This window comes from Salarias fasciatus, chromosome 7 (assembly GCF_902148845.1).
Source record: "Salarias fasciatus chromosome 7, fSalaFa1.1, whole genome shotgun sequence".
Lineage (NCBI taxonomy): Eukaryota > Metazoa > Chordata > Actinopteri > Blenniiformes > Blenniidae > Salarias > Salarias fasciatus.
In genome coordinates, this window is record NC_043751.1 from 22,044,223 (window position 1) to 22,069,530 (window position 25,308).

A 25,308-nucleotide genomic window follows, 5' to 3' on the forward strand; every position below is an offset into this window, starting at 1 on the left:
GCGAATTTAAAATCAGGCAGCTATTTGGCTGTGTTCTGGGCGGGGAGTGGGGTAAGAAAATCCTGGGTTTAGGAGCAGATCCCAGTTTCTAGTTGGCAAAAGGCAAGGCACCTTTGCAGAGCTTGTCCATCAGGCCCACTTTTAGTGACCAAAAATCCATGAAAGTTGGATCAGAATCAGATCACTTTTGGCAAATTTATGATATTCCTGAAAAGGACAATTACAACTCTGTTTTTCACAGAAATTAGTAGTGGCACACATTTCTTTTTCAAGGTGAAGGTCAAACAGGTGGTCAGAGTCCAACTGTGAGTTGACAAAGTGTATTTACTCTCAGGCCATAAGAGAACAAAAAAAGAACAACACAAGAACACAGTAATGCAGGAGTCATTCAACACAAAACTATATGATTTCACTGAAAATGTCCCAGTTAATATGTTTTTTGATCACTTATTATCACAAGATTTTGTTTATTATCTGAAAATGACAACACTGATCAAGTTTGTTTGAGCAAAAAAATTGAAAAATCATTTGTTTTGAAAAAGTGATTAAATTCAGCCTAACCTACAGCAGCGCATATGTTTTGTGGAGACTATGGTGGAGAGTCGGTCAGGAAAAGCCGCAGCTTCACTGTTTCTCCACACCGAGAGAGGGCGCTGCTGCCTCTCCCTCCACCTGAAAACGTCACTGTTGTTGCCGGAAGTGAAACTCAGATTCCGGCAGTTAGGGTTGATGTGTTTGAGGCTACCATGTGGTGCTGATTTTATTAAAAGAAAAAAAAAGAACTTAAAGGAAATAAATCAGTTGCTAGAGAATTTTCAGAATCATGGGGAAAAAAGGAAAAAAGGAGAAAAAGGTAAAAGGAGCGGAGAAAACAGCCGCGAAAATGGAGAAAAAAGTGTCAAAGAGGTCCAAACGAGAGGAGGTAAGGTGTTTGTTTGGACTCTGAGTTCAAATATGACATTTAGATTTTTATTGTGTTGTGTTACTGCTTTTAGTGTGCATCAACAGACTGCTTATAGTTTTTTATTCAGCCTTTACTCGTTTGACTGCAAGATAAATTACCCTGAACACACAACATCTATCAGAAATCAGCCATTCTTCTTATTTTTCTATGTAATTCCACTTTTCCATCTCCCTTTTCTCTCCAGGAGGATTTAGAGGCTTTAATAGCGGAGTTTCAGACTCTCGATGCAAAGAAAACTCAAGTTGTAGAGACGACCTGTCCGCCTCCATCACCAAGGTGAAGTATCATTCAAACTTTGACAAAACACGCAACGGCATGTGTCTAAAGAATAAAATGACAAGTTCAAACTCTACCAATAACTCTCTAAAAACACATTGATTATTATGATTATGATGATGATTATCATCCTGCCTAATAATAAAAAGGACGGATGGGATACAGATCAAAAGATACAGAAAAACAGAACTTTTTATAGCCTTGAAATACCTGATACAATGATACAGCAAGTTCAGAATCAAATAGTAATACAACAAATTAAATATGGCACATAAGTAGTAAAAAGGAAAAGATTTTGTTTAGAGATATTTCTGTCAATTTCTACCTCATTCATTTGTCTGTCTAACTGTGCTGATTCTTTTTGACATTTTTTTTTTTTTTTTTAGATTGAATGCATCTTTCTCTGCTCATCCTGAAAAAGATGAGCTAATTCTGTTCGGAGGAGAATTCTTCAATGGAAAGAAGGTTGGAGGAGGATTACCTTATAAATATGGTTTACTGTACAGATTAATGTTGGAAGCTAACAATTATTTCTTTTTTTTGCAGACCTATCTGTACAATGATCTGTTTTTTTACAACATTAAGAAGAACTGCTGGGTTAAATCAGAGATTCCCAACCCACCTCCACCACGCTGCTCCCACCAGGTAAACCACGGCCATCCTCTTTTACTGCTACTTTAAGTTCTTTTTTGTGTGTGTTTTATTTTTGCATTGTTTCCATATCTGAAAGAAACTGAGGCATGTTCACGGATGCTATTGTCCATCTCTGCCACAAGGGGGCACGCTGCTGCAGCACAGATCAGAGGAAACTTTGACACTATACTAGACACTATCCTGCTTGGTGTTTGTTTATGCAGCTCTGTGTCACCCTTCCCTCCCCTCTGTGTCCCCCCTCAGGCGGTGGTAGTTCCCCAGGGTGGTGGGCAGCTCTGGGTCTTCGGGGGGGAGTTCGCCTCACCAAATGGGGAGCAGTTCTACCACTACAAGGACCTCTGGGTGCTTCACCTGTCTACACACACCTGGGAAAACATCAAGTGTGTGCACAGTGACACATCGGATACCAGAAATGTTTTTTTTTTTCAAATTTGTGCCGTTCTTTCTTTTTAATAAGTGTTTGTTTTGAGAAATAACTTGAGTTTTATTTTCAGGGCGCCTGGTGGTCCGTCGGGCCGCAGCGGCCACAGGATGGTCCTCAGCAAGAGGCAGCTGCTGGTGTTTGGAGGTTTCCATGAAAGCACAAGGTAAATATATACACACAGTAACAAACTAATAATCGAAGTGCTTTGTTCACCGCAATGATTTTATTTTGACTGCACAACATGTTGTGACTTTATACTTGTTATGCATTCACGCATTGAATTTGAAAATCAAAATTTCAGAATTTTAAACATTAAAGAAAACTGCATCTTGCAAAAGCAGAGAAATTAACTCATTAAAGAAGTTAAAAGCAAGTGTCCAAAGCAAAATAATTGTGCTTAAATTAGTCATAACAGCAATACTCAGACATTAACATCACCTGATGAAATTCTTTTGCCACAAACCAAATCATTATTGCAATACTCAACATTGCTAATATTGTGCAGCCTGTGTGCACGTCACAGTTCAAATAGCAGCATTCTTATTTAAAAAAAACAATTTATATCTATTTGCAACGTTTATAAATCAGATATTTGGTTTTAATGATTAAAAAAATCCAGGGTTGAGATTTAGACAATGCAAGTTCATTTATATAACAGAATTTCAGACATAAAGCAATGCACAGGACAAAGTGTACAATACTGCAATGAAAATAAAATAAAAGAAGCTAGAGGAAGATATACACTGAAACAAAGTGAAAAAACTGCGTGCAAGGTAAGGAAAAGGAGAATAAATAAAGTCAAAACATTAAGCTAAATCATTTTGTGGAAAGTCTGACTAAAAGATGTTTCAAGGTGTGATTTATAGGTAGTGAGTGTGTCAACAGTCTTCAAATATTTGGGGAGTTTATTCCAGAAATGAGGAGAACTTAAAGCTGCTTCATATTTTTTGAGGTGAATCCACTCTGAAGCGAAAACTCCTGCGACTTGTCCTAAAGATTTATCCTCTCTTCGGTGTAAAGTGTCTCCCATCGCTCAGATTGGGCTGATGTAACACTTGCCTCCTATTTGCTGTATCCTGACTCTCATTTCTTGGAGTTCAACTGCTGTGTGTGACTCGTGCGCCGCTTGAAGAGCTGATATTTTTTTTTAGCAGCGTTTCACTTTCAAATCGATGTTCCACAGATCAGAGCTCTGATAAACTTGTGTCTCCCCCTCCTGCAGGGATTTCATCTACTACAATGACGTCTACACTTTCTCCCTGGACTCCTTCTCCTGGTCCCGCCTCGCGCCGTCTGGCTCCGCCCCCTGCCCTCGGTCCGCCTGCCAGTTGACCTCCACGCCGGACGGCACGGGCGTCATCGTGTACGGGGGTTACTCCAAAGTGGTGCGTGTTCGGCCCCGCGTGCCTGGATGAGATGTGAGTTTCTCTGATGACCGATAAGCCGTGCTGGTTTTTTTTTGTTCAGAGGGTGAAGAAGGAGGTGGAGAAGGGGACGATCCACACCGACATGTTTCTCCTGAAGAGGGACGGCAAAGAAGGCCAAGGTGAGAACCGGTGCCGGAGCCGGCCGTCTGGTTTCTGCTCACCTCGTCTTCACTGATTTCTCCGTCCTGCAGAGAAGTGGTCCTGGTCCAGGGTCAGCCCCTCAGGCAGCAAGCCGCACCCCCGCTCAGGTTTCTCCCTGGCGGTGGGCCCGGGGGGGCGGGCGGTGCTGTTCGGGGGGGTTTGTGACGAGGAGGAGGAGGAGACTCTGGAGGGGGACTTCTACAACGACCTGTACCTGTACGACACGGTGAAGAACCGCTGGTTCCCCGGCCTGCTGCGGGTGAGAGGCAGCCATCGAGCGGAGCACATCCCGGCATGATAGCTTTAGATCTTTTGATAGATTTTTTTTTTTTTCTTTTGTTTCTTAATTTGCTTGTGAAGGGAAACAGGACGGAGAAGAAGAAACGACGGAGGGGCAAGAAGGCCGGAGCAGAGGGGGATGCAGCGGAGAAGGAGCAGGACGAGGAGGAGGCGGCGCCTCAAGGGCCCACCGAGGTCGTCAAGGAGATCGTGACAGAGGACGGCACCGTGATGACCATCAAGGAGGTGATCCCCGGACTCCACGAGGAGGAGCAGGACGACGACGAAGACGAGGATGAGGAGGACGACGGTAGGAGGAGGCACGGCCGGAGACGGAAAAACCGATCAAGTTTTGCACTCGCTGCTGATTTTCCCAGCAGGGTCTGCGGCGGCGCCCCTGGTGGAGCCCTGCCCGCGCTCCAGCGCCATGGCGACGGCGCGCCAGGGGAAGCTCTTCCTGTACGGCGGGATGTTCGAGGTGGGCGACCGCCAGTTCACCCTGAACGACCTCTACTGCCTGGACCTGCACAAGATGGAGCAGTGGGAGGTTCTGGTGGAAATGGATCCCAGTGAGTGGCGGCGCGAGGCGGGGAGACGCCGGACGTCTGCCGAAGAGCTCTCATCTGGATTTATGATTCTCTCCCCACAGAGACGCAGGAGTGGCTGGAAGAGTCTGAGTCAGAGGGCGATGATGATGAAGAGGAGGAGGAAGAGGCGGCGAAGGGAGCAGAAGGGGAGGATGAGGAGTCAGAGGAGGAGAGCGAAGAGGAGGAAGGTGAGAGGATTGGTTTTTTCCATTGTTGTCCAAGTGAAAATACTTGTTACGAGTGTATCTGCTCGTTTTTGTAATAAGCAAGATGGTTGAACTGGATGGCACGGTGCAGCAGTGGTTGGCACTTACGATAAAAATCCCCGGTTTGATTCCAGCCCTCCATTTTTCACGTTTGCATGTTCTTCCTGTGCACACTCAAGTTTATCTGTAACTCATATTTCCTTCAGGCATCATTTGTCTAACAGGAATTTCTATGAATTGTAGGGAAAACAGAAACAAATGTACACACAGGGAGAACATGGGAACTAATATTAAGGTTATTTTAGTTTGGAATTTTGCTTCAGTTTACATTTTTATTTTGACGTATCAATTTCTTTTAGTTTTAATAGTTTTTTTAAATAACAGACTATAAGAGAGAGAACATGCAGTGGAATATGGTTTATTTCTTTGTTTATATGTTAAAGTGGGAAAAAGTACACGTGAGAGAAAAATGTCCATCTGACAGGATAAATAGTGCATGTTTGCTTCAGTTTTTATGAGCTTTCATGTTGCTTTTTTGTTTTTAGGGTGAGGTGGTCCTTGAAATCAAATATAAGAATTGATATTGTCTAAAGTACATGCGAAAATACTCCAACAGATGCATAAGCATGCAAATTTCCCAGAGATAAGCCTTGGTCTTGGGTTTAGTTGCACCTTTCCTTCATTCTGAAATGGCAAAAATGTGAATTTATAATGCTGGCAAAGTTTTCCCTCATCTTCTCCGACATGGATACAGTTTGTGATCAAACTGGACGTGTGGCTTATAGACCTGTGCTCATCAGCTGAGGTGTTTGGGTAAATTCGGTTCGTCTTTCTGCGCGGCGCTGACCTCTGACCTCTCCGACTGTGTGTGCAGATGAAGAGGAGCACCCCGCTGTGCAGGAGGGCGAGACGGCGACGGACTATCAGGCCCGCACAGAGCAGTACTGGATAAAAGTCGCACGACGGAACATGGGCCCCGACCCCAAGGACAAAAAGGTGGCCAAGGTGGCCCAGGCCATGGCCAAAGTCTTCTATGAAGACCAGTAGTGTTAGGCACGGAGCGTGGGTGTCTGTAAAATAGATTATAATGGATGACATTTTATACATCATCTGGGAAGTCCTCTGATCTCCATAATGACGGTTCTGTTATAAGCTCATTCATTTAAAAAAAAAAACCAAAACAATATCCCTCAAATAAACTACATGCGGTGCATTATGTATATATGTTTATTCTAACTGTCGTTACCACTGCCAAGAGATTTTATGAGTTTGCAAAACTCATCTGAGCCAATAATTTCCAATAAAACAACTTGACTCCACTGACATATTTTGATTTATTCACCCAATTCCTTGGATAAAAAACAGAACTTCCTCCTAAATCAGAGAATCGAGCAGAGCATGAAGGGAAAATCTGAAGAGTTACTCCCAAATTAAAAACACATCCTGGCTGATACAGTGTTAGAAAAGGCTGCAGACTTCACAGAAAGCTCAACACACCAAGAACGAGAGAGATCGAAGAGAAACGTTCATATCTGATAAAGCTACTTCAAAGTGCAAGTTTACGTGACAATAATCAACTGGAACTTGAGTCTTTTTTTTTTTTTTTTTTTTTTTTGCTTCAGAAGTTTCATATTCAGACATTTTAAAAGCCATTGCCGTACACGGAAACCTCTGGGATATTGAAAAAGTTTCAACACTGAACCTTTTTTTTTTAGCTGTCTGTCTTCATCATATAACCCACATCATCATATCTTCTGGATGTAAGAAACGCTTTTCTTATGCAGATGACGGTTTAGTAATTGTTCGCTTTCAGCGCTGCTGAGAGCGTGATCAGCACAGACACTCTCTAATCCTCTATTTTTGTGGTTGATCAACTTGTGCATTTTGAAGGAAAAACACTGACTGTGATGCTCAAAGTTTTCAATGTTTACACAGAAATGGAGACTGTTGCATTTGAGAAACGAGTCACACTGGAAGCCACTTTCAGAAGTCATTTCATTTCAATGACTTAAAAAGTTTTCTGTATTAACTTGAGAGGGGAAAAAGTTTTATACTGTATTTTTGGTTTATCTTTTCTTGTTTTTTTGCTTATCCCTGTAACTTTCATTCCTTTTCGACTGCCGGGCCCAGATTCTTGCATGAGATGTTTCGGTGTTGCCCCCCTGCAGACCTGCAGACTTCTGTCTCTCTCTGGGAGGAGGACTAGCGGAGAGAGGAAGGTGAGTTGAGCCGGGGAACGAAAAGACAATTCGAGGAGGAAGAGGGCGGTAGAGAGGAGGAAGGGGATGAGTGCACGGTGTCAGGGAAGACATCAGTCACTGCGAGCGCTAGCCTATCCCTCCGTGACCTATTTTATCCTCCATCAACATGCTGAAGGAGGGATGAGAAGAGGCTGATGAATAATAGAGGAGGAGAGATGGATGAGAATGAGGCTGCCTTCCCTCCTCTTCTCCTTCTACCCTCCTTTTTATTCCTGCGACCCCCTTTTTTTTAAAAATTCTAACTGCGGGACAAGAAAAGATTTTATAAATAACTAAAGAGATTTTTTTGGGCGCGCTGCTGACGCGGGTCCACACGGCGCGTAATCGTCAGATATACGTCAGCCGAGAGGGGAACTTGTAGAATTTCAGGAATATTTCTTATTCCTTATAAACTTGATGCACGTTAGTATTAGAAAAAAAACAGACCGGATGGTTTTTTTGTTTTGGCAGAACCTGATATGTATTTTTATGGCTCCCTTCATGAGGATCCATGCAGGCCGGCGCTCTTATCGATTGCTCGGAGATGCCCCTCAGTGCACAAACAGAGCAGATGGCGAGCAAACACAGAGCAGCTGGAAAAGGCTCTGGAACAGTGAAGAGGAGAAAAAGAGATGGCTCAGGTGGACGTTTTTCTTATTTTAAACTCACTCGATATGGATCCGGTATGGAGGCGCTGAACTCTGACCCTCTGGACGACTTGATGCGGCTTCTCTACTCGAGTGACACCTTTAAACTCCTGGACCATTAATAGCACCTATAGAATTCAAAAGCCAGGAGGAAATGTGTACTTGTAATCATAGCGGCCCCTGGATGGACAGTAGATATTTTCAGTGTAAACATTTTCATCTACTTCTCATTACGTGGAACTTTCTCACAGTGAGGTGACAGAGCAAACCACCGGTCCACTGAAGGAAATCTGGACATACAGGAGATGTTTTCTGTCTGTGTTTCGGTGTGTTTCCATACATGAGCTCTGTGAATCAAGTTTATATGTTTGTTCTTAAGGTGGCTACAACTGGAATTAGTGTTTCTCCTGGTAAATGCATCCATGATTGACTTTTCATCGCTTTAGATCAGCTTGTTCCGCCCTTCTGTCGTCTTTTATCTGACCCTGAGGTGCTGGATCGGATCCCAGTTGAAGGTAGGTTTAAACCCTGGACGGGGCAAACACACACACACACAAACTGAGAGGAGTTCAAAGTAACCACTGAAAACCTACGTAAACTCAGTGAGAACATGCAAACTCCATACCCAAAGCCCCTCACAATGAGGTGAGACAACTTTACACTACACGACTTTGCGTCCTCACTTGATCTACTCATCACTCTAAGTCCTGATCTGTCTGTTGTGTTCAGGAAATCGGTGTAACCTGGTACTACCTCCAATTCTGCCCTCCCATTCACCTGCTGCCCTCTTCCTCTGCACCCCTCCGCCTCTCGCTCTCTCTCTCTACTACCAGTGTGTTTAGAGGCCTAAGCCTTAATCCCCAGCCTCGCAGTGATTTTATTACTGTAATCTGGGCTGGAATTGGCTTAGCTCCCCCAGACACTGGCGGGCAGAAGGGCAAAAACAACAACAGCAACGGGACAGCAGTGGGGAGGAGCTGAATGGGGAAAAGGAGGACATGCAGGGACCTGTTTGTGAGGTGGAGGAGTGGGTCAAAGGGCAGATAATCCACCTCGCAGAGTGTCATTTGTATCACGTGGTGTTTCTGATCTGCTCCCGCTGAGATCTAAACTCTAAAGATGGACCTCTAACTCTAAAGAGGCTCCTGTTAGAAAGTAACAGGCAGTTTTTAACTGATTTTACAACAGTAAACTTAATAAAACCATTTCTTTAATGTGCATTTTTTTTTTAGTTATAGTCAGTGTTGGAAATCTCTAAACACTTGGTGGTAATTTAGGATTAGAAATAGACAAAAATAAATATACGATAAAATTTGTTATATTGTTAGCCTGTAACATAATTTTGTGAGGTTTTTTTTTTGGGCCAAATGATGATATCTGCTTAACTTATTAGAGTTCAACACATTTTGCGCTTTTCTTTTATTAACTTGAATAATTTCATAGATTCCTACAGACATTTAAAGTTAATGCTCAATCCCAATGTGCAATTTAGAAGATTTAAACCTTTATTTTTAGCAGTTGCAACAAAAGAAAAGATCCAACTAAAGGTTTTACTGACTTGCTTTGTATTGATTAGTATGTGTGGTAATTCAATTCAATTCAATTCAATTCAGTTCATCTTTATTCTGGACTCTTAGTCCGATAAAAAGAAACAGACAGACAATTAAAAAAAAAAAAAAAAAAAGAGAGAGAAGAAGGAAAAAACAATTAAATTGGCACGTTAAAAAGACATGCATACCAGTGTCTCCAAAAATCAGACTGGAAACGTGTAACGCTCAACGTGACATTTGTAAGACAAACAATCATTTCAATCTCGAATAATCAAAAAAAAAAAAAAAGAATCAAAATGGTTTTGAATGAGATGTTGTGATTGTAAAGACACTTAATAGCTGTCACACATTCACAAGATTCAGCCTTCACATAATTCACAGAATTTAATTTGGTTCAAAGTTTTAAAAGTGTAAAATCGAAGAGACATGTCGCCCGGTTGCCTCCACTGACACACTTCCACTGATCCACAGGCAGAAAATGGACTGACCCACTGATCAGAGACAAGAGGGAGGGCAGCAGCATCGATGAATAGTTTCAAATGATACAAATTAGTCAAAGTATATATTGGAGTAGAAATTCTTTCTTTTTTTTTTTCCTAAAAGAAGTAGTAGTTCAGGCCCTCACGCTCTTCAAATAATGCAAGTAATGAGCCAAGAAAATTCCCTGTCACCGCAGGATGTGAGTCAATATTTTAATCAGGGGAAGAGGAGGCGAAAACAAAAGCTCAAGATGAAAAGCTACAGGTGAAGGACTAATAATAGACGCCTGTCTCTTTAAGAGCTGGAGCGTGCTATTGAACAGTGGAGGGGGGGATTGTTGGGCTGCATTGGAACAGTCCTCTCTAATGAGCAGATTTTCAGAGAGAGAGAGGGAGGGAGGGAGAGAGAGAGAGAGAGAGAGAGAGAGATCCACAGATCCAGCAGTAGGAGGAGAAGAGATTGTAAGACTAAGACAGCAGGCGGGCAGGCGGGCTGTGCGTCAGCCGGCGCTCCACAGGGAAACATGGAGACCAGCAGGAGATGCTGAAGAGAAACCAGCTCACCATCACTACTGGATCACATACATGGATGTTACTTCAACAAGCAGGCAGCCTACACAGAGGATAAACCACTTATGGATGCAGTGGATTAAAGACCTACAGACAGACTGAAAAGGAGAGAGAGAGAGAGAGGGAGAGGGGCAACAGAAGAGGAGAAATAATCAATTCACTTGTTTATTTTCATTGTCTGTGTGCGCCGCTTCTGTCAGAAGAGTGTGTGTGTGTGCTTGTATATGCGTGCACAAGGCGAGGAGACTGCATTGCTGATCTCCAGCACACACACACACACACACACACACACGCACACAAAAAGGCAGACAACCAATTTACCTTTATGTGTTTTTGGGATTTCTTCTCTCTTTCTGCCTCTCTCTGCATGTGTGTGTGCAGTACCGTGTGTCTGTGAAGTCTGAGAAGAAGGAAAAGAGGAAGATGGTCAAGCCTGAAGTCGGCCACCGAATCTGACTTTTGTCTGAGCAACACCGGGGCAAACACTTTCATTTTTCTGGTCTTTTTTTTTTTTTTTTTTTTTTTTTTTTTTTTTTCCAAGGTGTCACAGCTGGAGTTTGGGCCTGGGTGCTGGTCAGGGTGGCGTCTATGCCGGGGGCTCTGAGGTTTGAAGGGCTGCCACCTGGGAAACTTCTCGGCTGTGCACCCGAGAGAGGTGGAGGCATTATCAGGTAGGTGGCGGCAGAACGAGTGGGCCAGAGCAGGAGAGAGCTGGAGCGAGTGGGAGGGAGAGTTTGTGTCGTAGACTGTGTAGGCAGGCCGATGGCAGGCCGGCCGAGCCGCCCGACGGTCTCAAACCCCTGTTGAGAGAGGATAATGGCAGCCCGGGGCCCACTCTCCTCCTCGTCCACCTGCATGTGCCACACAGCAGCTGGGAACTGCTAGCCAAAGCCACCACGAGCCCACCAAGAGGATGGTGTGAACACCCACCTGTCCCCTCCACTCCACCGCTCCCCTGACCACCTGTGAGGGGCCTCGTCGTAGCTCTCCACCCGACTTTCCCTCCGTTTGCCTCAGGCTCGCTCAAAAGAGGAGGGGTGGCCTTTCTTGATTTGCGTGGGAGTTTTCTCCCTTTCCCTCCCTCCCTCACCTCCTCCTCCTCCTCCTCCTCCTCCTCACCCCCTTCCTCACCAGCCTCCAGGTTCGTGGACCGGTTCTAGCACCAACCTGTCCTTCTTCCCCCTCCCTTCGTTTTCTTTTTCTTTTCTTTTTCTTTTTGTCGAGGCTTCAGGGGAATTGCCAAGACCTGTTTCATGCATGTCCACTGGCGGCAGGTTCAACTTTGACGATGGGGGGTCATACTGCGGCGGGTGGGAGGAGGGCAAGGCGCACGGCCACGGGATCTGCACCGGGCCCAAAGGCCAGGGGGAGTACTGCGGTTCTTGGGCCCACGGCTTCGAGCTGCTGGGCGTCTACACCTGGCCCAGCGGAAACACCTACCAGGGCACCTGGGCTCAGGGCAAGAGACACGGCGTGGGCGTGGAGAACAAAGGCCGCTGGGTGTACAAGGGCGAGTGGACACATGGCTTTAAAGGACGCTACGGCGTGCGGGAGAGCACGGGCACGAGCGGGAAGTACGAGGGGACGTGGAACAACGGGCTGCAGGACGGATACGGGACGGAGACGTACTCGGACGGAGGTAAGGGTGGACACAGATGCATTGTGGGTGTTTTCTTGGTATTTGGTTTGCGCGTGTGACAGAAGGCGTGTGAGGATGTGTGAACCAAACAGTGCCTGTCAACTACTGAAATCTAACAACTGTCCTGACGAGCAGGGAATGATGGACAGCCCGGGGACAGATGCACTGTGGGAGGAGCTGTTCTCCAGGTCCTCTCGGGTCATCCTTTCTTCTGCCGCGCCTTGTTAACACACACATAAACACACACAGGCGCACGTACGTTGATGCCGAGGCAGGAGGTTACTTCAGGACAGCCTTTGAAAGCGAATCTCGATCTCGACTCTCATCAATGTCTGACTCCTCCTTTTTTCTGTCCTCCTCCTCCGAGCACCCCATTCAGCTGCAGGGGCTCGCTGTGTGCGTCTGCAGGCCTTCAATTCAGGCCACGCAGTCTTGAGGGAGAGGGAAAAGGTTGAAGGGACAAAGGAGGACAACAGCTCGAGAGCAACAAGTCCCCCCAGAAATACAAAGTGATTGAGGACACCAGTAGCAGTGATAATGGAGACGATTCCCCACCTTCATGTTTTTTGCTTTGATCGTGTAAATTAATGGTAAATGTTCCTCACTTACAATCGACCAAATTCACAAAATCAGTCACCAAAGTTGCCATGCAAGGTGCACACAAACCATCAGCGATTCAGCGTTTTGTCAGAAGACAGTTCAGTACATGGATACTGCAAGATGGGAGGTGAACTACCAACCTTGAGGTTGGAAGACAACCTGCTCTTACAGCTGGGCCTCAATCAGATTTGCAGTCGTGCGTCTGTGTGGAGGAAAGTACATTTTATTGTGTGGAGGGAGGGAGTTTGTCAGTTGTAGTTCTCGCTTTTTGATCAAGACGCGTAATTTGAAATTGTTGCTGTGCTTGATTCAGTGACAATAATGAACAAACTCTCTCAATTGGAAGGTTGTAGGTTTGCTTTCCCATCCCATACGCTGAAGCGTGGTTTGATTAATGCACTGAACCCCAAACTGCGACCAATGGGTGGATTGAACTTGCATGTGTTTGTGTGTGTGTGTGTGTATGTGTGTGTATATATGGGGAAATGTGTCCAACAACGTAAATGCTAAATCACAGGAAAAGCTCAATATGAGTGAATTCCATTTTCCATCCATTTAGAAATAAAGCTCCAGAGGTTTCAGGTGGAAATGGTTTGGACATAAACTGAGGAGGCATCTTGGATATATTGGATAAAGGATGTTGGCGATGGAGCAGTTTTGTTTATAAAGATGGTGAAATCTCGTCAGTTCAGTTATTTTCCATACATTTTATAAGTCAGTAGCACTTAGTATGTGATCTAACATTTAAAATATCCCTAAATTACACTCTGTGACTGACATGAAGTTGTTTAAGGTTTTTGCATGTCCTATAAAATGTTTATACCACACATAAGGAATTCATTATTACTCATTAAATTTGTAAAATAATCTTTAGTGTAACACCATGAAGAAGCGGCCATTACAGTTCCAAACTACCAGTATATAGAAAGATTATATAATTCTATTTGTGTCCTACTAACATAAGAACAAGATATTAATTATGTGTCTTAACAACTGTTTACAAAAAAATCCCATATCATGAACGAATGTGAAACTGCTAAAGTCATCTCCATATGACATTTTATATTAATATCATGACATTTAACCTTATTATTAAATCTGTCAGTGTTGCTAAATATAATATCAACCTTAAGCATTTATATAATAAAATATACCTGTAATTATAGGATAGTTTGTCAACAGACCACACCAAGAACGCCATCATTCTGTTCATTTTATGGACTGTCTTCTGAATCAGCATCAGGTTTTCCATTATGAGCAAACTCGAGTTCAGGGTGAGTCTCTCAGACCAGGGTCCTGCTCAGTCACTGTTAATGAGACACACACACCATATGCTTAAAAAAAGAAATGCACACACACGTGTGGTGTGTGCAAAAAAAAAACCAAACAAACAAAAAAAATGAACACAACAACAACAACAAAAAACTGCACACACATGAGATCTGGCTGTGTACGTGAGCTGACAGTGGCATGCATGGCGCTAAAGCCGCGTTACGTAACTCTACAACTAGCAGGCGGCTTCACAAAGCCACTCTTCACCACACACATGCACGGTGCACGGCGCAATCCTCACATCGCACACAGTTTGGCGTGAGGGGCTGATCTGGGGCGAAGGAGGAGAAGAAGTCAGCGTGAAGGATGGCTGGTCGGATAGGGGGAGGAATAGATGGATCAACAGATGTGACGGATGAATGGATCAGTGAAGTGATGAACAGATAATGAAAACAAGGCTCGTTAGACGGATGGATGATTATCTCGGTTATTATGAGAGTCACTTTCTAATCAAGAGATGAGGAAGATCATTAGGAGCCGGGGGGGGGGTTGAAAAAAGCAGAAAGGCAAAAAAAAAAAAAATGGACGTCCCTGAGATGAGCGTGTTGGAGAGACACTTCATCTCTGTGAAGTATTTGAACCCGCATGCAGTAAATGCAGCAGAGATTGGCCTAGTTATGAATGTTTATCGAGCTCCAACAGTACACAGTGTCCTTATTATAACAGCATGCATCTGGCCTTTATATAGATCCATGGGCTAATAAAAGTGTTTGTTTAGCTAAGTGATGAATTGAACAGACAGAAAATGTCCAAAGAGGAAATGTGCTTTCTGCAGCGATGACGGGTTTTATGAATTGCCTTATTGAGGCTGGCTGTGCTCCTTCCTGTGTTATCCTTCGCGCCGGGCTAATTTTCTTCCAGCATGATCTCTGAAAGTTGTGGCCCACAGAGCTCAGGAGAGGCACATTCCAGATGCTTTAAATAAAAAGAGGGGAAGTTAAACTTTAAGCACACAGTAACACTTGACTACACCCGTAAGACCATGTGCGGAGTCGTATAAATAGCCGTCATCGCTGGATGTTTGCTTCAGTTGACGAATCGATTGTCATGTGGAAGCTGTCATAAGGATTGAGCAGCAGTGAAATTCATTTGGAAATTGTTTTTAATCTTTGTGATGAATCATCAGAAACTTACTGCTTCAAACCAGATTTTGTTTTTCTTTTGCTCATTTAAATTATTTTTACATCAAACACACCAAAAACCAAGTACACAAGATACTGAGTTTATTTTTTTTTTTTAGAGTCCTCTCAAAATGTACACACCCTGATAGTCTGGTAACCTGTAGAGACCATGAATCCATTTTTTTTTTTTTTTTAAATAAAACTTTTTCTAGTTGGGAGTTGCGTAGCACTGGAGCTGTCCCTTCCCAACTGTGGGTGAAGGCAGGATACATCCAGGACAGCTCACTAGTCCATCACAAGGCAAAAGAAGAGAGACTAATTGTAGCCATTGTGAAAACAGAGAGCGTATTTGCATGTACCTACGTTAATGCATGCTTGGGTTTTGGTCAACTTTGGATGTTATGTCAGTATCTGATCATACATTTGATGATCTGAGGTTTCTTTGGCTGCGGAGATCAGACTTCTGTAAGTTTTCATGTGGCTGAGCACGGCTGACTGCTGCATTACAGCTGGTGGTCTACCTCTGATCCCCCGCGGCTCTGTCATGTCCAAGAGCAGCCAGGAGCCGCTGAAAAAAAGTCACGATTGAAACCTTTTAACCTTGAGATGTTGTTAAAGGGTATCACTTTAGTTTAAGACCTTGATATCAGGATAAAGACACAGCATTTTCAACAGCATTGCATTTTTCATGCAATCCCATGTAATATATTTCCAAGTGGTTTAAAACTGACCAAAACCACACGTTCTTCTTGTTGTTAAATCCTTCTTCAAATGTCCACCTAAACATGATTGAAGGCTGCCATCCTGCAAAAAAATGTGTTATTTATGAAAAGTAGTGCATTTATTCAGCCTTATAGACGTCAGTCAGGCGCAGTGAGTGGGAATCAGCAATGCTTTGCCAAAGGAAAGGAGAAAAAACATTTAAGTGTTGGGTCGTTGAGAAAAATAGTTCACTTGAGATGAACAACCACGAGCTGCCGTCTGATTTCCACTCAGTTCAAATGTTAACATTCATATAGTACTCAAGAAAAAATACATTTGTATTGATAGCGCTTGTTAGAGACAGACGGAACATTGAGGCCGTTTATGTGATGTTTTCAAAATAAAACCGGAAAATCTTAGTTGAGTTTTGCAGGGTTATAGGGTTAGACAATGGTGCTCGCTGCCACTGATGAAGCAGCTTCCAGTTCCATATCTGTGTAAACTGGGGAAAACACACATTTTGTGAAATGCAGCATATTGCACCCGTGCACATGGCTGGAGCCTGTGTGTGTGGTTTCAATACGAAAGCACCCAACAGCATCCACTAGTGGCCTGACATGAAAACTACGTTGTTTCCAGTGATTTTGCCGTTGGCATGTAAACAGACATCGTTTAAATGTGAAACATCTCTGAAATGGAAATGCCAAATGATGCATTTCCATTTGAAAATGGGACCTATCCTCTTTTTACTTCATAATCATATGCACTGTGGTTTTTATGCTCTTATATAAAATATAACAAACATAATATAATCACTCTTAATTCGATAAAACCTTTGGTTTATCAGAGAAGAAAGGATAAAGCTCTGCTCAAGTTATCAAATAGGGAAGTAAATATGCTTGGCTGTACTTTCATGAGACGATGCCGTGTAACTAAAAGTCGGCTGCATTTCACCTGATGCCACATTTCTAGGAAACTCTCCTCGTCCTCCTCGTCCGCTTCCATCTCTGCTCACTTTTCCTCGCCGTTCTTCTCCTCTGCTTGCCAACATCTCTCCCTCTCCTCTTCCATCTCTCCCTCCTCTCCTCTTGCATCCTCCCACCTCTCTCCTTCCTCCCTCGCTCCGCTGCATCTCCACTGAGCCGCGCTGTACAGTAGGGTTTCCATAGCAACGCTCGCCGACATGCAGCAGGTCACCGTGTCACGAGGGACTCAGTGTTTCTGGCCGCCATTGGCCGCCCAGCCGGCTCCGGCGGGCCCTGATTGGCTGGCTCCATCTTCCGGGCTAATGGTGTTTACCGAGATGAAGAGCTAAGCTGACTGATTACCGAGCGCACACAAACACGAAGAGTGAAGGAGGGAGAAGAAAAGAGCTGCTCCTCATCATCTCTCAACCTTTTATCAGACTCGATAACCTCATTTTCTCGGTTTTGAGTTTTAACACTCGCTGAATAGGTGATTAGGTGGCGGAGGAGGCTGGGAACACTTTTAAGTATCCATAACAACGACAAAACACAAAACAAACGCAGTGTTTGCCGAATAATTTTAACATACTGTATAACGTGTATCAAATAAATTCATGTTTTGTGGTTATACCACTTTAAAATCAGGTTGAACAGACTCAACATTTCACAGAGCTTCATTGTGAGCGGTTGCTGTAGGACAGGAGGGGGAAGCAGTCAGTAAATTAAAACAACCACTTTAGTTCTATGAACGCCGTTAAAATGTGGCTGTATTTACTCTAATAAACAAAGACTGAACTCTCTTCGTTAGGTGACAGTAACACAAATGAATAATGTTGAAACAGCATATTTACATTCAGGTCATGCTGCAAAATAGTTTCTTGCTCAATTAACATTTCAATTTGGCGGAAATGCTTTTCATCAGTTTGTTATGTTCACTTGCTGAGTGTTCTTTTTAAAATGTACATCTGATAACCTTATTCATTAGAATCCTAATTTATTCAGATTTCTAAGAAACTAACAACCTGTAAGTTGATAAAACTTCTCACAATCACACAAACAAAAGTTTAGCTTTGACCAACAGTAACTGTTTGATTATATACTGTATAATAGGATATTAAAACAATCGCTGTGGATTATTATTATTGTCCCATATTTTTCAGTTTTCCTACCTTATAAGTTACTGTACATAAAGTACAAAAAGATGTATGTTTGGATTTTTCTCAAATTTAAATGCTTTACCTAAAATTTCCGTCAGATTTATACAAACACACACGCACAAAGTTAGCGTGAGGCAAATTTTACATTATATTGATATATCTATATCTCTCTTTTTCCATCTCATGCTATTAGCCGATATACAACCTGATCTTTATTTTGCTTTGTGTTGATTCCAGCTCAGACCAGGTTATGTAAGCTGACATAATAAATTCACTCCTGGTGTGAATATGTAATTTGTTGGTTGCAATCTTATACACGTTTTAGTTATATTTCCCTCTTAGGTTACCATTGCTGCAGCAGACATGGAGAATCGTCAGACCTTTCCACTCTTCTCTTGTCCAGTTTTGGTGGCCCTGTATGAACTTCAGCTCTTATCCGAGGGCAGGGAAACCCAGAGAGTCTTCTGCCCCTGTAGACCATCAGCTTCAAGCTTCACCGGCTTGTAAAAGCTCAGAGATGCTTGTGATACTAAGCTGTAAAACTTTTTACTGTGGTTTTTAATTTTATGTTTTTTTGGCACTGCTTCATTGGATTGATCCCCACTAAAATGTGAAACTGCAGCTTTGTATTTTAATACAATTCATATAATTCTCCCATTTTAGTTACTCCTCGTCTCCGAGACTCCATCGACCCTCCATAGTCATAAAAATCTCTGCTTTCATGCTGAAACGCGCCCTGGTTAGGCCAGATGAAGTCAAAAACCTGTTTCCTCTAAATTGCTAAATGATAAAAACCACAAGTCCTGAAAGCAGCCTTGATGGCAGATGTGTTTAAGAGAATAAATTTGTGGTTAGGTTTGAGTGTGTGGGAGGAAGCTCTTCAGCTCGGCAGTGTCACTCTGTTCTCCATCGTTCTTTAACATGTTTCTGTGGATCGCTCAGCCACGCACACGCAGTAAAGTGGCACGAAGATGAGCAGCATGTAACACGCAGAACCGTCATGGAACTGGCAGACAGGTGCGGCGCCACACGGCTCAGAAACATGGGGGCAGATACAGTACGTCCTGAACATTAGAGCCATAAACATCTGTGGGGTTGTCTATCGATGAAATTATCTGTTTGCTTGTTTGATCACGTTAAGACGTGCGACCATGCAAAGCTTATATCACACACACACACACACACACACACTTAAACGGACATGTATGTCTTTCGACTGGGATTGGACGATATATTGCAAATTTATAATCATTGCTAATGACTGCTATTGACCTCATTATGCCAACATTACAGTTTATCTGGGCAACAGGCCAGAAGTCAGAAGCGCAAAAATCTTGTACAAAATAACTAAAAACAACTGCTTTTCTGAAACAATGAAACATTGCAGACAGAGAAAGAGCACTGTTTCCTAGAAGCTCAAAGTCCAAACCAAAAAGACATTAGGCTCATGTCATTAAGGGATTCTTTATTTATCACAATACTTGGAAACCTCATTGCATGATGCATGATTTGGATTGTATGTGGAAGCCTGAACATTATGAAACCAAGGCTGCTGTAATATGATGTGACACATCCACACTCATGCACACTGACATGAAGAGAGACACTTTATATCACTCATTAAACACTGATGTCTTTACAGTGCAGATAAGTTGCTATTTTCTTTTATTCCATTTTGGAAAACCCCAAAGTTTTTACTTATTTTATTTTGAGTCACTTCAGAAATCACACCGTCATCATCACTGGAAAGCGCTGGCTGAAATCCATTTGCACCTTTTCGTCAGCATTTCTGCCAAACTTTGTGGTGGTGGTACAAAAAGTCTGGACTCTGTGTCATCTCGTTATGCTTATTCATCACCTCCAGGTAGGGCTGTGTCATATCATTTCAAAATCCAAAACATGTTTAATGGGAAGTTTATGCAGCATGTGAGGGATTGGTTTGGGGTTTTGGGCAACGTTAGCACAACTTAGCAGATATACAGATACACACATCTATAACATTTAGCCAAATTCACTTAGACGTAACATATTCCTAACATTTGTGAGAATATAACAAACTGTTGAGTTGTGTTGATTTCCACACTCCTGTCCCAGATAAATTGCCTTAACTAGCCTGCTAAAGAGGGAATGTTTAGCACTCTTGCTACATAGTGTGAAGGCCGTGGACTTGAGTCCTTGTCGGCCCTTCTTTTGTGGAGTTTGCATGTTCTCCCTGTGCATGCATTCGCTTTTTCCCCCAAGTACTTCAATTAGCCTTACAGTCTAAAAGCATGCAGTGGAGCTTAACTGGTGACTCTTAATGAATCTCTACAAAGCGAGTCCCTTTGTGAATGTGGAATTTCAATGCAATGGTGCTTCTGGAGTTGAACACTCATTACTTCCTTTATTTTGTTCAAGATGATCCATGAAATGCAATATTGCTGTTGAGTATTGTGGCAGTGATATAATCCCAAATAATAGTGTTTTTTTTCTTGCCTTAAATTTACAACAGCTTTGACCAGGCAGTTTGTTGTTTGTTTTTTTCCCCACTGCCTGTGCGTATGCAGTGCCGACTAGCAGCATTTCAAAGCAGTTGAGTGTAAGAAAAAGGCACCAGGTAAGAAAAAAACTGTGCTGGTGTTTTGCTATTTTGCAGTTTTATTCACCCCTTTGGTTTCCATCATTTCAGTGAGTCAAGATGGAGATGGAAAAATCTTCTTTCAGTCAAGCACAGATATTAATGTCAGACTCATTTAGCAGTACAGCACCAAGAAGCCAAGAAACACAATTTTATGAACCCGATTTAACTCTAAATGCTTCAGGACCTTATTGGACTTGCTAGATAGGACACACACTCCAACAATGATCATTTGGCCAATGAAACATTTAGAAATATTTTACAATATTTGTTATTGAAAGAGATGTTTTATTTTTTCCTCATCACTCAGTGAAGACGAATATAAAAATATAACATTTTACTATTCATCCAAAAAAAGAAAAAGCACCACTGGGTATAAAATGACAGCTAAGCGTGGACATTCTTAAGATGTTTGGGGCAAACTGCTGTGTGATCATGGGCCTTTTTCATGAAATTTCCGAGCAGATAAATAATCCTCAAATGGAAATCTGAAAGACTCAGACAGGGAGGGGAGAAAAAAAAAAAAAAAAAAAAAAGGACCCAAGCAAAATCTCTTAAACGGATAACGGTCCCACACAGCGATTTACGCGGGCAGAGGTTTAGCTTTGAACTGACGTCTCCCGCTTTCAGTGTTCAGCTGCTCTGTCCTCATGCCCGTCCGGGCGTCTGCAGCCGTTTATCCCGCCTGTCTGGCTGACTGTTGCTGTCTGGCCTACCTGTCTTCAGGTGCCATCTGTCCGTCCTCGTGCTGCTGCTCTGCGGAGTGGATGTGTCTGCCTCACCTGATCCTTTCAGCCGTCCTTCTGTTTGCTGTCTTCAGAAAACCTGCACAAAATCTGTCTCCTATCGGTTCACTAAATTGAAAATCCTCCTTTTTTCTGTTTCCTTCAAGTATGCGTCACAAAGAAAGCCTCGCTTGCTTTCTGCTTACGTGTATGAATTTTTTTTTGAGGGTCCTTGCTAACGCGCGTCTCCTTTACTACCTCAGCAACCTCACCGCAGGGCTTTAGCTTATGTAATGGGAGTGGTTTGATGTTTGTAGTGAGGATTAGCGGCGCCGTCTGCAACATGAAAACTCTAAATATCTATGTTGGAGGTCTGCCGACGCAGAGAGACTAATGAGGGAGTTTTGCCCTGGAAGCTCTCGGGGTGGAGCGGCGCTGCAGCCTGCATGAAATCTACAATATTAGGGACTGTTTGGAAACGAATGCGGGAGGAGGAGATTCGTTATCATCCCTTTCTGTTAGCGTTCATCTGCATTTCTATAAGAATCAAAACGAATTTGACATTAACATTTTGGAGGGAGTTCAAATTGAACTTAGAGACATTCTGACAATTGAAAAACACAAAGGAACAGAGGCATTTTAAAAAAGAAAAGATTTTCATAAAGGAACAATTCCTGCCACCGTTTTATCTGCCTCATTCATTAAATAGGATGTCAATGGATCATTTACAAATATAAAACATATTCAGATTATAAACAATACTGAAAAACCAATAGTGTAACAACAGTTGCAGACTATATATAAAAACCTATCAGATTTCACCTTAACAGCTTCTAACTGGCACAAGAAGGTAAAAACAACGTTTTGTAATGTGACAATAGGAATTCTGTCAATGAACTACCCAGGGCGAAAACTTGCCAACAAGCATTGTGTTGCATTTAGTACAACGTTGTTTTGAGAGTTGTCTTTTAGGATATACATCGCACCAGCTGTTCGGGGTGTGTTTTGTTTACAGTCGTGAGTGTGATGTTGAAATTGTTGATGTGAACACAATGTGAACTGGATTTAAACGCGTACAGCTCATAAAAACTCATTGCAAGTGTGAACACTGCCATGCAGTCTATTCGCATCAAGTAAAACACTTTCCCAGCGCTGAATACTTCATGCTCCCATTGCATTTGTACAGATTTGTCTGCAAACTTAAATTTGTGAAGAGATGTGTTGCTTTTTTTTTTTATGTTGAAAAATTCATGGAGTCAGACGTTTGACCTCCTCAACACCAGACCTCTTGCTAATTTTGGCACAGCTACTTCACACATCACAACTTTCACAGGGTGTTGGTGGATTTGAATGCTCATCCTCATCTTCCAAACAGAGCAGTGAATGGACTGTGGCAATTTTCCAAAGTACATAAAACAGCTTTGACGTATCATAAACAAGCCCATCTTTATGCTCGAATGCACTCGAGTGCATTACAGAGAACCACATGTGAACATACGGTAATATCACAATCCTGAAAACTGATGCATTTAAATTCTTGTCTTTGGTCATTTGCTGTTGTTAACAGAGGAGGGAGTTATTGAGGTTGCACTGTGGTGTGTGGTTGGCTCTCTAATCTCACAATGAAAATACTTTTTATCAAATTCAGACGCTTCTATGTGGACGGTGCTTGTAGTTGCTTTGACGATGTGGAGTGGTTTCCCCCTCCACAATCTGTATACGTGCTTGTAAGGCAGGGGTGAGTTCAAATGTGACTTCAAGTCAGCTGTAGTGAATCAGTTGTGAGTGTGACTGTCTGTCTCTCTCTGGGTTTGCAGTGTGCTTTCACCCAATGTCAGCTAAAATAGGCTCCAGCTCTCAGAGAGCCTAACCTTGATAAAGTTGGTATTAAAAGACAGACTGACTTACGAGTGGTGAATCCTGACATTTGAGGGCCTGATTTATCACTGAGGTCTTATATAAAGAAGGTTTATAGAGAGTAACACGACGAGGAACATCACATGAATATTTTGTGTTTTAGGCCCTGCTTGGATGATGATGTTCTCCTGGAAAAGCCATCACTTTTGCATTTGTTTGCCGTCACCATAGAGTGACTGAATTCAGAGCTCAACACCCGCACAAATATATGTTTTGATAGAGAAGGTAATAATGTTACAGTAAATAAATCCAAATTTGTCATTAAGAAAGCTCAAACAAACAAAAATATGAGAGACAATCAGTCACAAAAGTCTGAATATGAGTACAAAATGGTGAATATGTCAAATAAAAGTCATGGAGAGCCAGGTGAGGAAATGCCTTCCATCTCTGCTAACTACTGAGCTCATTTCCCCCCCTTTTAAAATACATTGAAAACAGATTTAGACTTATTGAATTACTTTGTGGGTTGTACATAAATCAATTAGTGTAAACCACTCTCAGTATTTTGCAGGATGAAGGAGTCAAACTAGACCTTCAATATCCAGAAAGCCAAACATACTGAATTAAAAGTGTGTGTTGTCCTGTTAGATTCAGTCTTCAGTTCATAGACATTTTCCACAAATGGGCAAGTGTGCAATATCATGATTGCACTCACATAAATCAGGCATAAGTTAGGCCTTTTCAAATAAAATTGTAACATAGGTAAATAGGTAGAATACGAAAAAGAAAAAAAAAATCATCCCATAAATGTAATTTGAAATTTTTGTACACATGTATTGAAATATTTTGAGATAAAAAAAAATCTGGGTAATTTATTTGGCTATTTGCACGTTATTCCTAAAACAAATATTATAAGTTAATGAAAACTGGAAAAAATCCGTGATATCGAGTCGAATTTTTCATCCCATTCTTATTCATTTTTTTTAAAATACATATGAATTGTGAAATATGAAGTGATTTTCCTCAATTTTCCAAATGACTTTATTCTATTTAAACTGCATTTATTAGTGATAATTTTGAAGTAACTTTAACATATTACAAATGTAAGTCACTTTTCCTAACATTCTTTTGAAAGTCAAACATTGTGTATCTTCAATCATTCAAACATGCCATTTATTGTTTCTACTCCTTTTTAACCAGAGGCCACAAGTCCTTGAAAAAAATTAGTTTATATGTCTGTGGTATATAAATTACTAACAAGACTAACTTTTTTTGTGTTTGTTGTACCTTCATATTCTTTTATTGTGAGACTTCAGTGATATATCCAATCCATTTTCATGATAACTTAAATGTGTGAGGGTTAATGCACAACTATGATAATACGATAGTAAGTGTAATGCTATAAAATCCAGATATGCGGCCGTATTATATTATGATCACACTTGTTAAGACATCCAGTGGCGCAGACAGACTCGAACATAAAGTCAAATAAATGTCTGAGAAACTCGGCCTTGTCTCATCTGATGTTACTCTCCTTCCACATCTCGCCGGTTCGAGTGCTGACATGGTGAAACAGCACATTTATAATTCATAAAATAACCAATTTCAACTCCTTCCCTGTTCGCTGCGCTTCGTGCTTTCTCTTTGTTGCCGCTGTGCAGCAGGAATCAATACTGCGAGGTGTAAAATAGGCTACTATGCAATAATATAGATGCCGGTGAAAGAGTGGATCCCTGACAAGCGGTGTGAGCGTCGTGAATACAGGATAACTGTAGTTACAGGTTTTGACGTCTATCCTTGGAATGAAACGCAGACCCTCAGACACAGATGGTTTTTAACCTAGAAACAGAGAGCGTGCGTGTGTTTGTTAAAGAGACAATTATGAATTCAGCCCAGGGGTTGGCGCGAGATCAAATCACTGTGCCTCTCTGATGTTTCCGCAGCTTTGATCTCGCCGCGATAACCCTTTCCATGTGGATGCCTCGTGCTTGCGATGGCCGCGCGCCGGGGTTACAGGTCCATATGATTCGCTTCCTGTTGGCCCACAGGCAGAAATTGTATTTGCGCGTGAGCTTTGGAGCAAATTCCCCTCATAACTGTACAATTTTCAGTCGTCAACATCTTCCATAGTCTGTTCTAACAGGATCAT

The 25,308-nt window shown here is 42.3% G+C and overlaps 2 protein-coding genes and 1 long non-coding RNA gene across 5 annotated transcripts in view; 2 read left to right on the forward strand and 1 right to left on the reverse strand.

The window, feature by feature from the left end:
* The first annotated feature begins 721 nt into the window (after positions 1–721).
* On the forward strand, positions 722–6,189 carry klhdc4 (kelch domain containing 4). Of its 2 annotated transcripts, none has more exons than XM_030095730.1 (13): positions 722–922; positions 1,149–1,240; positions 1,627–1,705; positions 1,787–1,885; positions 2,138–2,274; positions 2,389–2,481; positions 3,541–3,703; positions 3,786–3,864; positions 3,937–4,145; positions 4,247–4,475; positions 4,543–4,734; positions 4,815–4,940; positions 5,833–6,189. In XM_030095730.1, exons 1-13 carry the CDS (start codon positions 824–826, stop codon positions 6,003–6,005), a joined length of 1,770 nt encoding a protein of 589 aa, XP_029951590.1. In that variant the 5' UTR covers positions 722–823; the 3' UTR covers positions 6,006–6,189. The 2 variants fall into 2 exon arrangements, with proteins under 2 accessions (XP_029951590.1, XP_029951591.1); XM_030095731.1 differs by having other exon boundaries at positions 4,546–4,734.
* A 4,925-nt stretch (positions 6,190–11,114) lies between these two features.
* LOC115391461 (uncharacterized) lies at positions 11,115–11,624 on the reverse strand. 2 transcript variants are annotated; one of them, XR_003931774.1, is made up of 2 exons: positions 11,535–11,624; positions 11,115–11,286 (listed from the first exon to the last, which is right to left on the reverse strand). It is a non-coding gene; the product is annotated as an uncharacterized LOC115391461 (long non-coding RNA). The 2 variants fall into 2 exon arrangements; XR_003931773.1 differs by having other exon boundaries at positions 11,115–11,295; positions 11,535–11,570.
* Positions 11,496–25,308, forward strand: part of jph3b (junctophilin 3b) — a 49,324-nt gene continuing 35,511 nt past the window's right edge. The window contains exon 1 of the mRNA XM_030095729.1: positions 11,496–12,083. Within this exon, the coding sequence (XP_029951589.1) occupies positions 11,702–12,083 (382 nt within the window). The 5' untranslated portion in view covers positions 11,496–11,701. The remainder of the gene's footprint in view (positions 12,084–25,308) is intronic.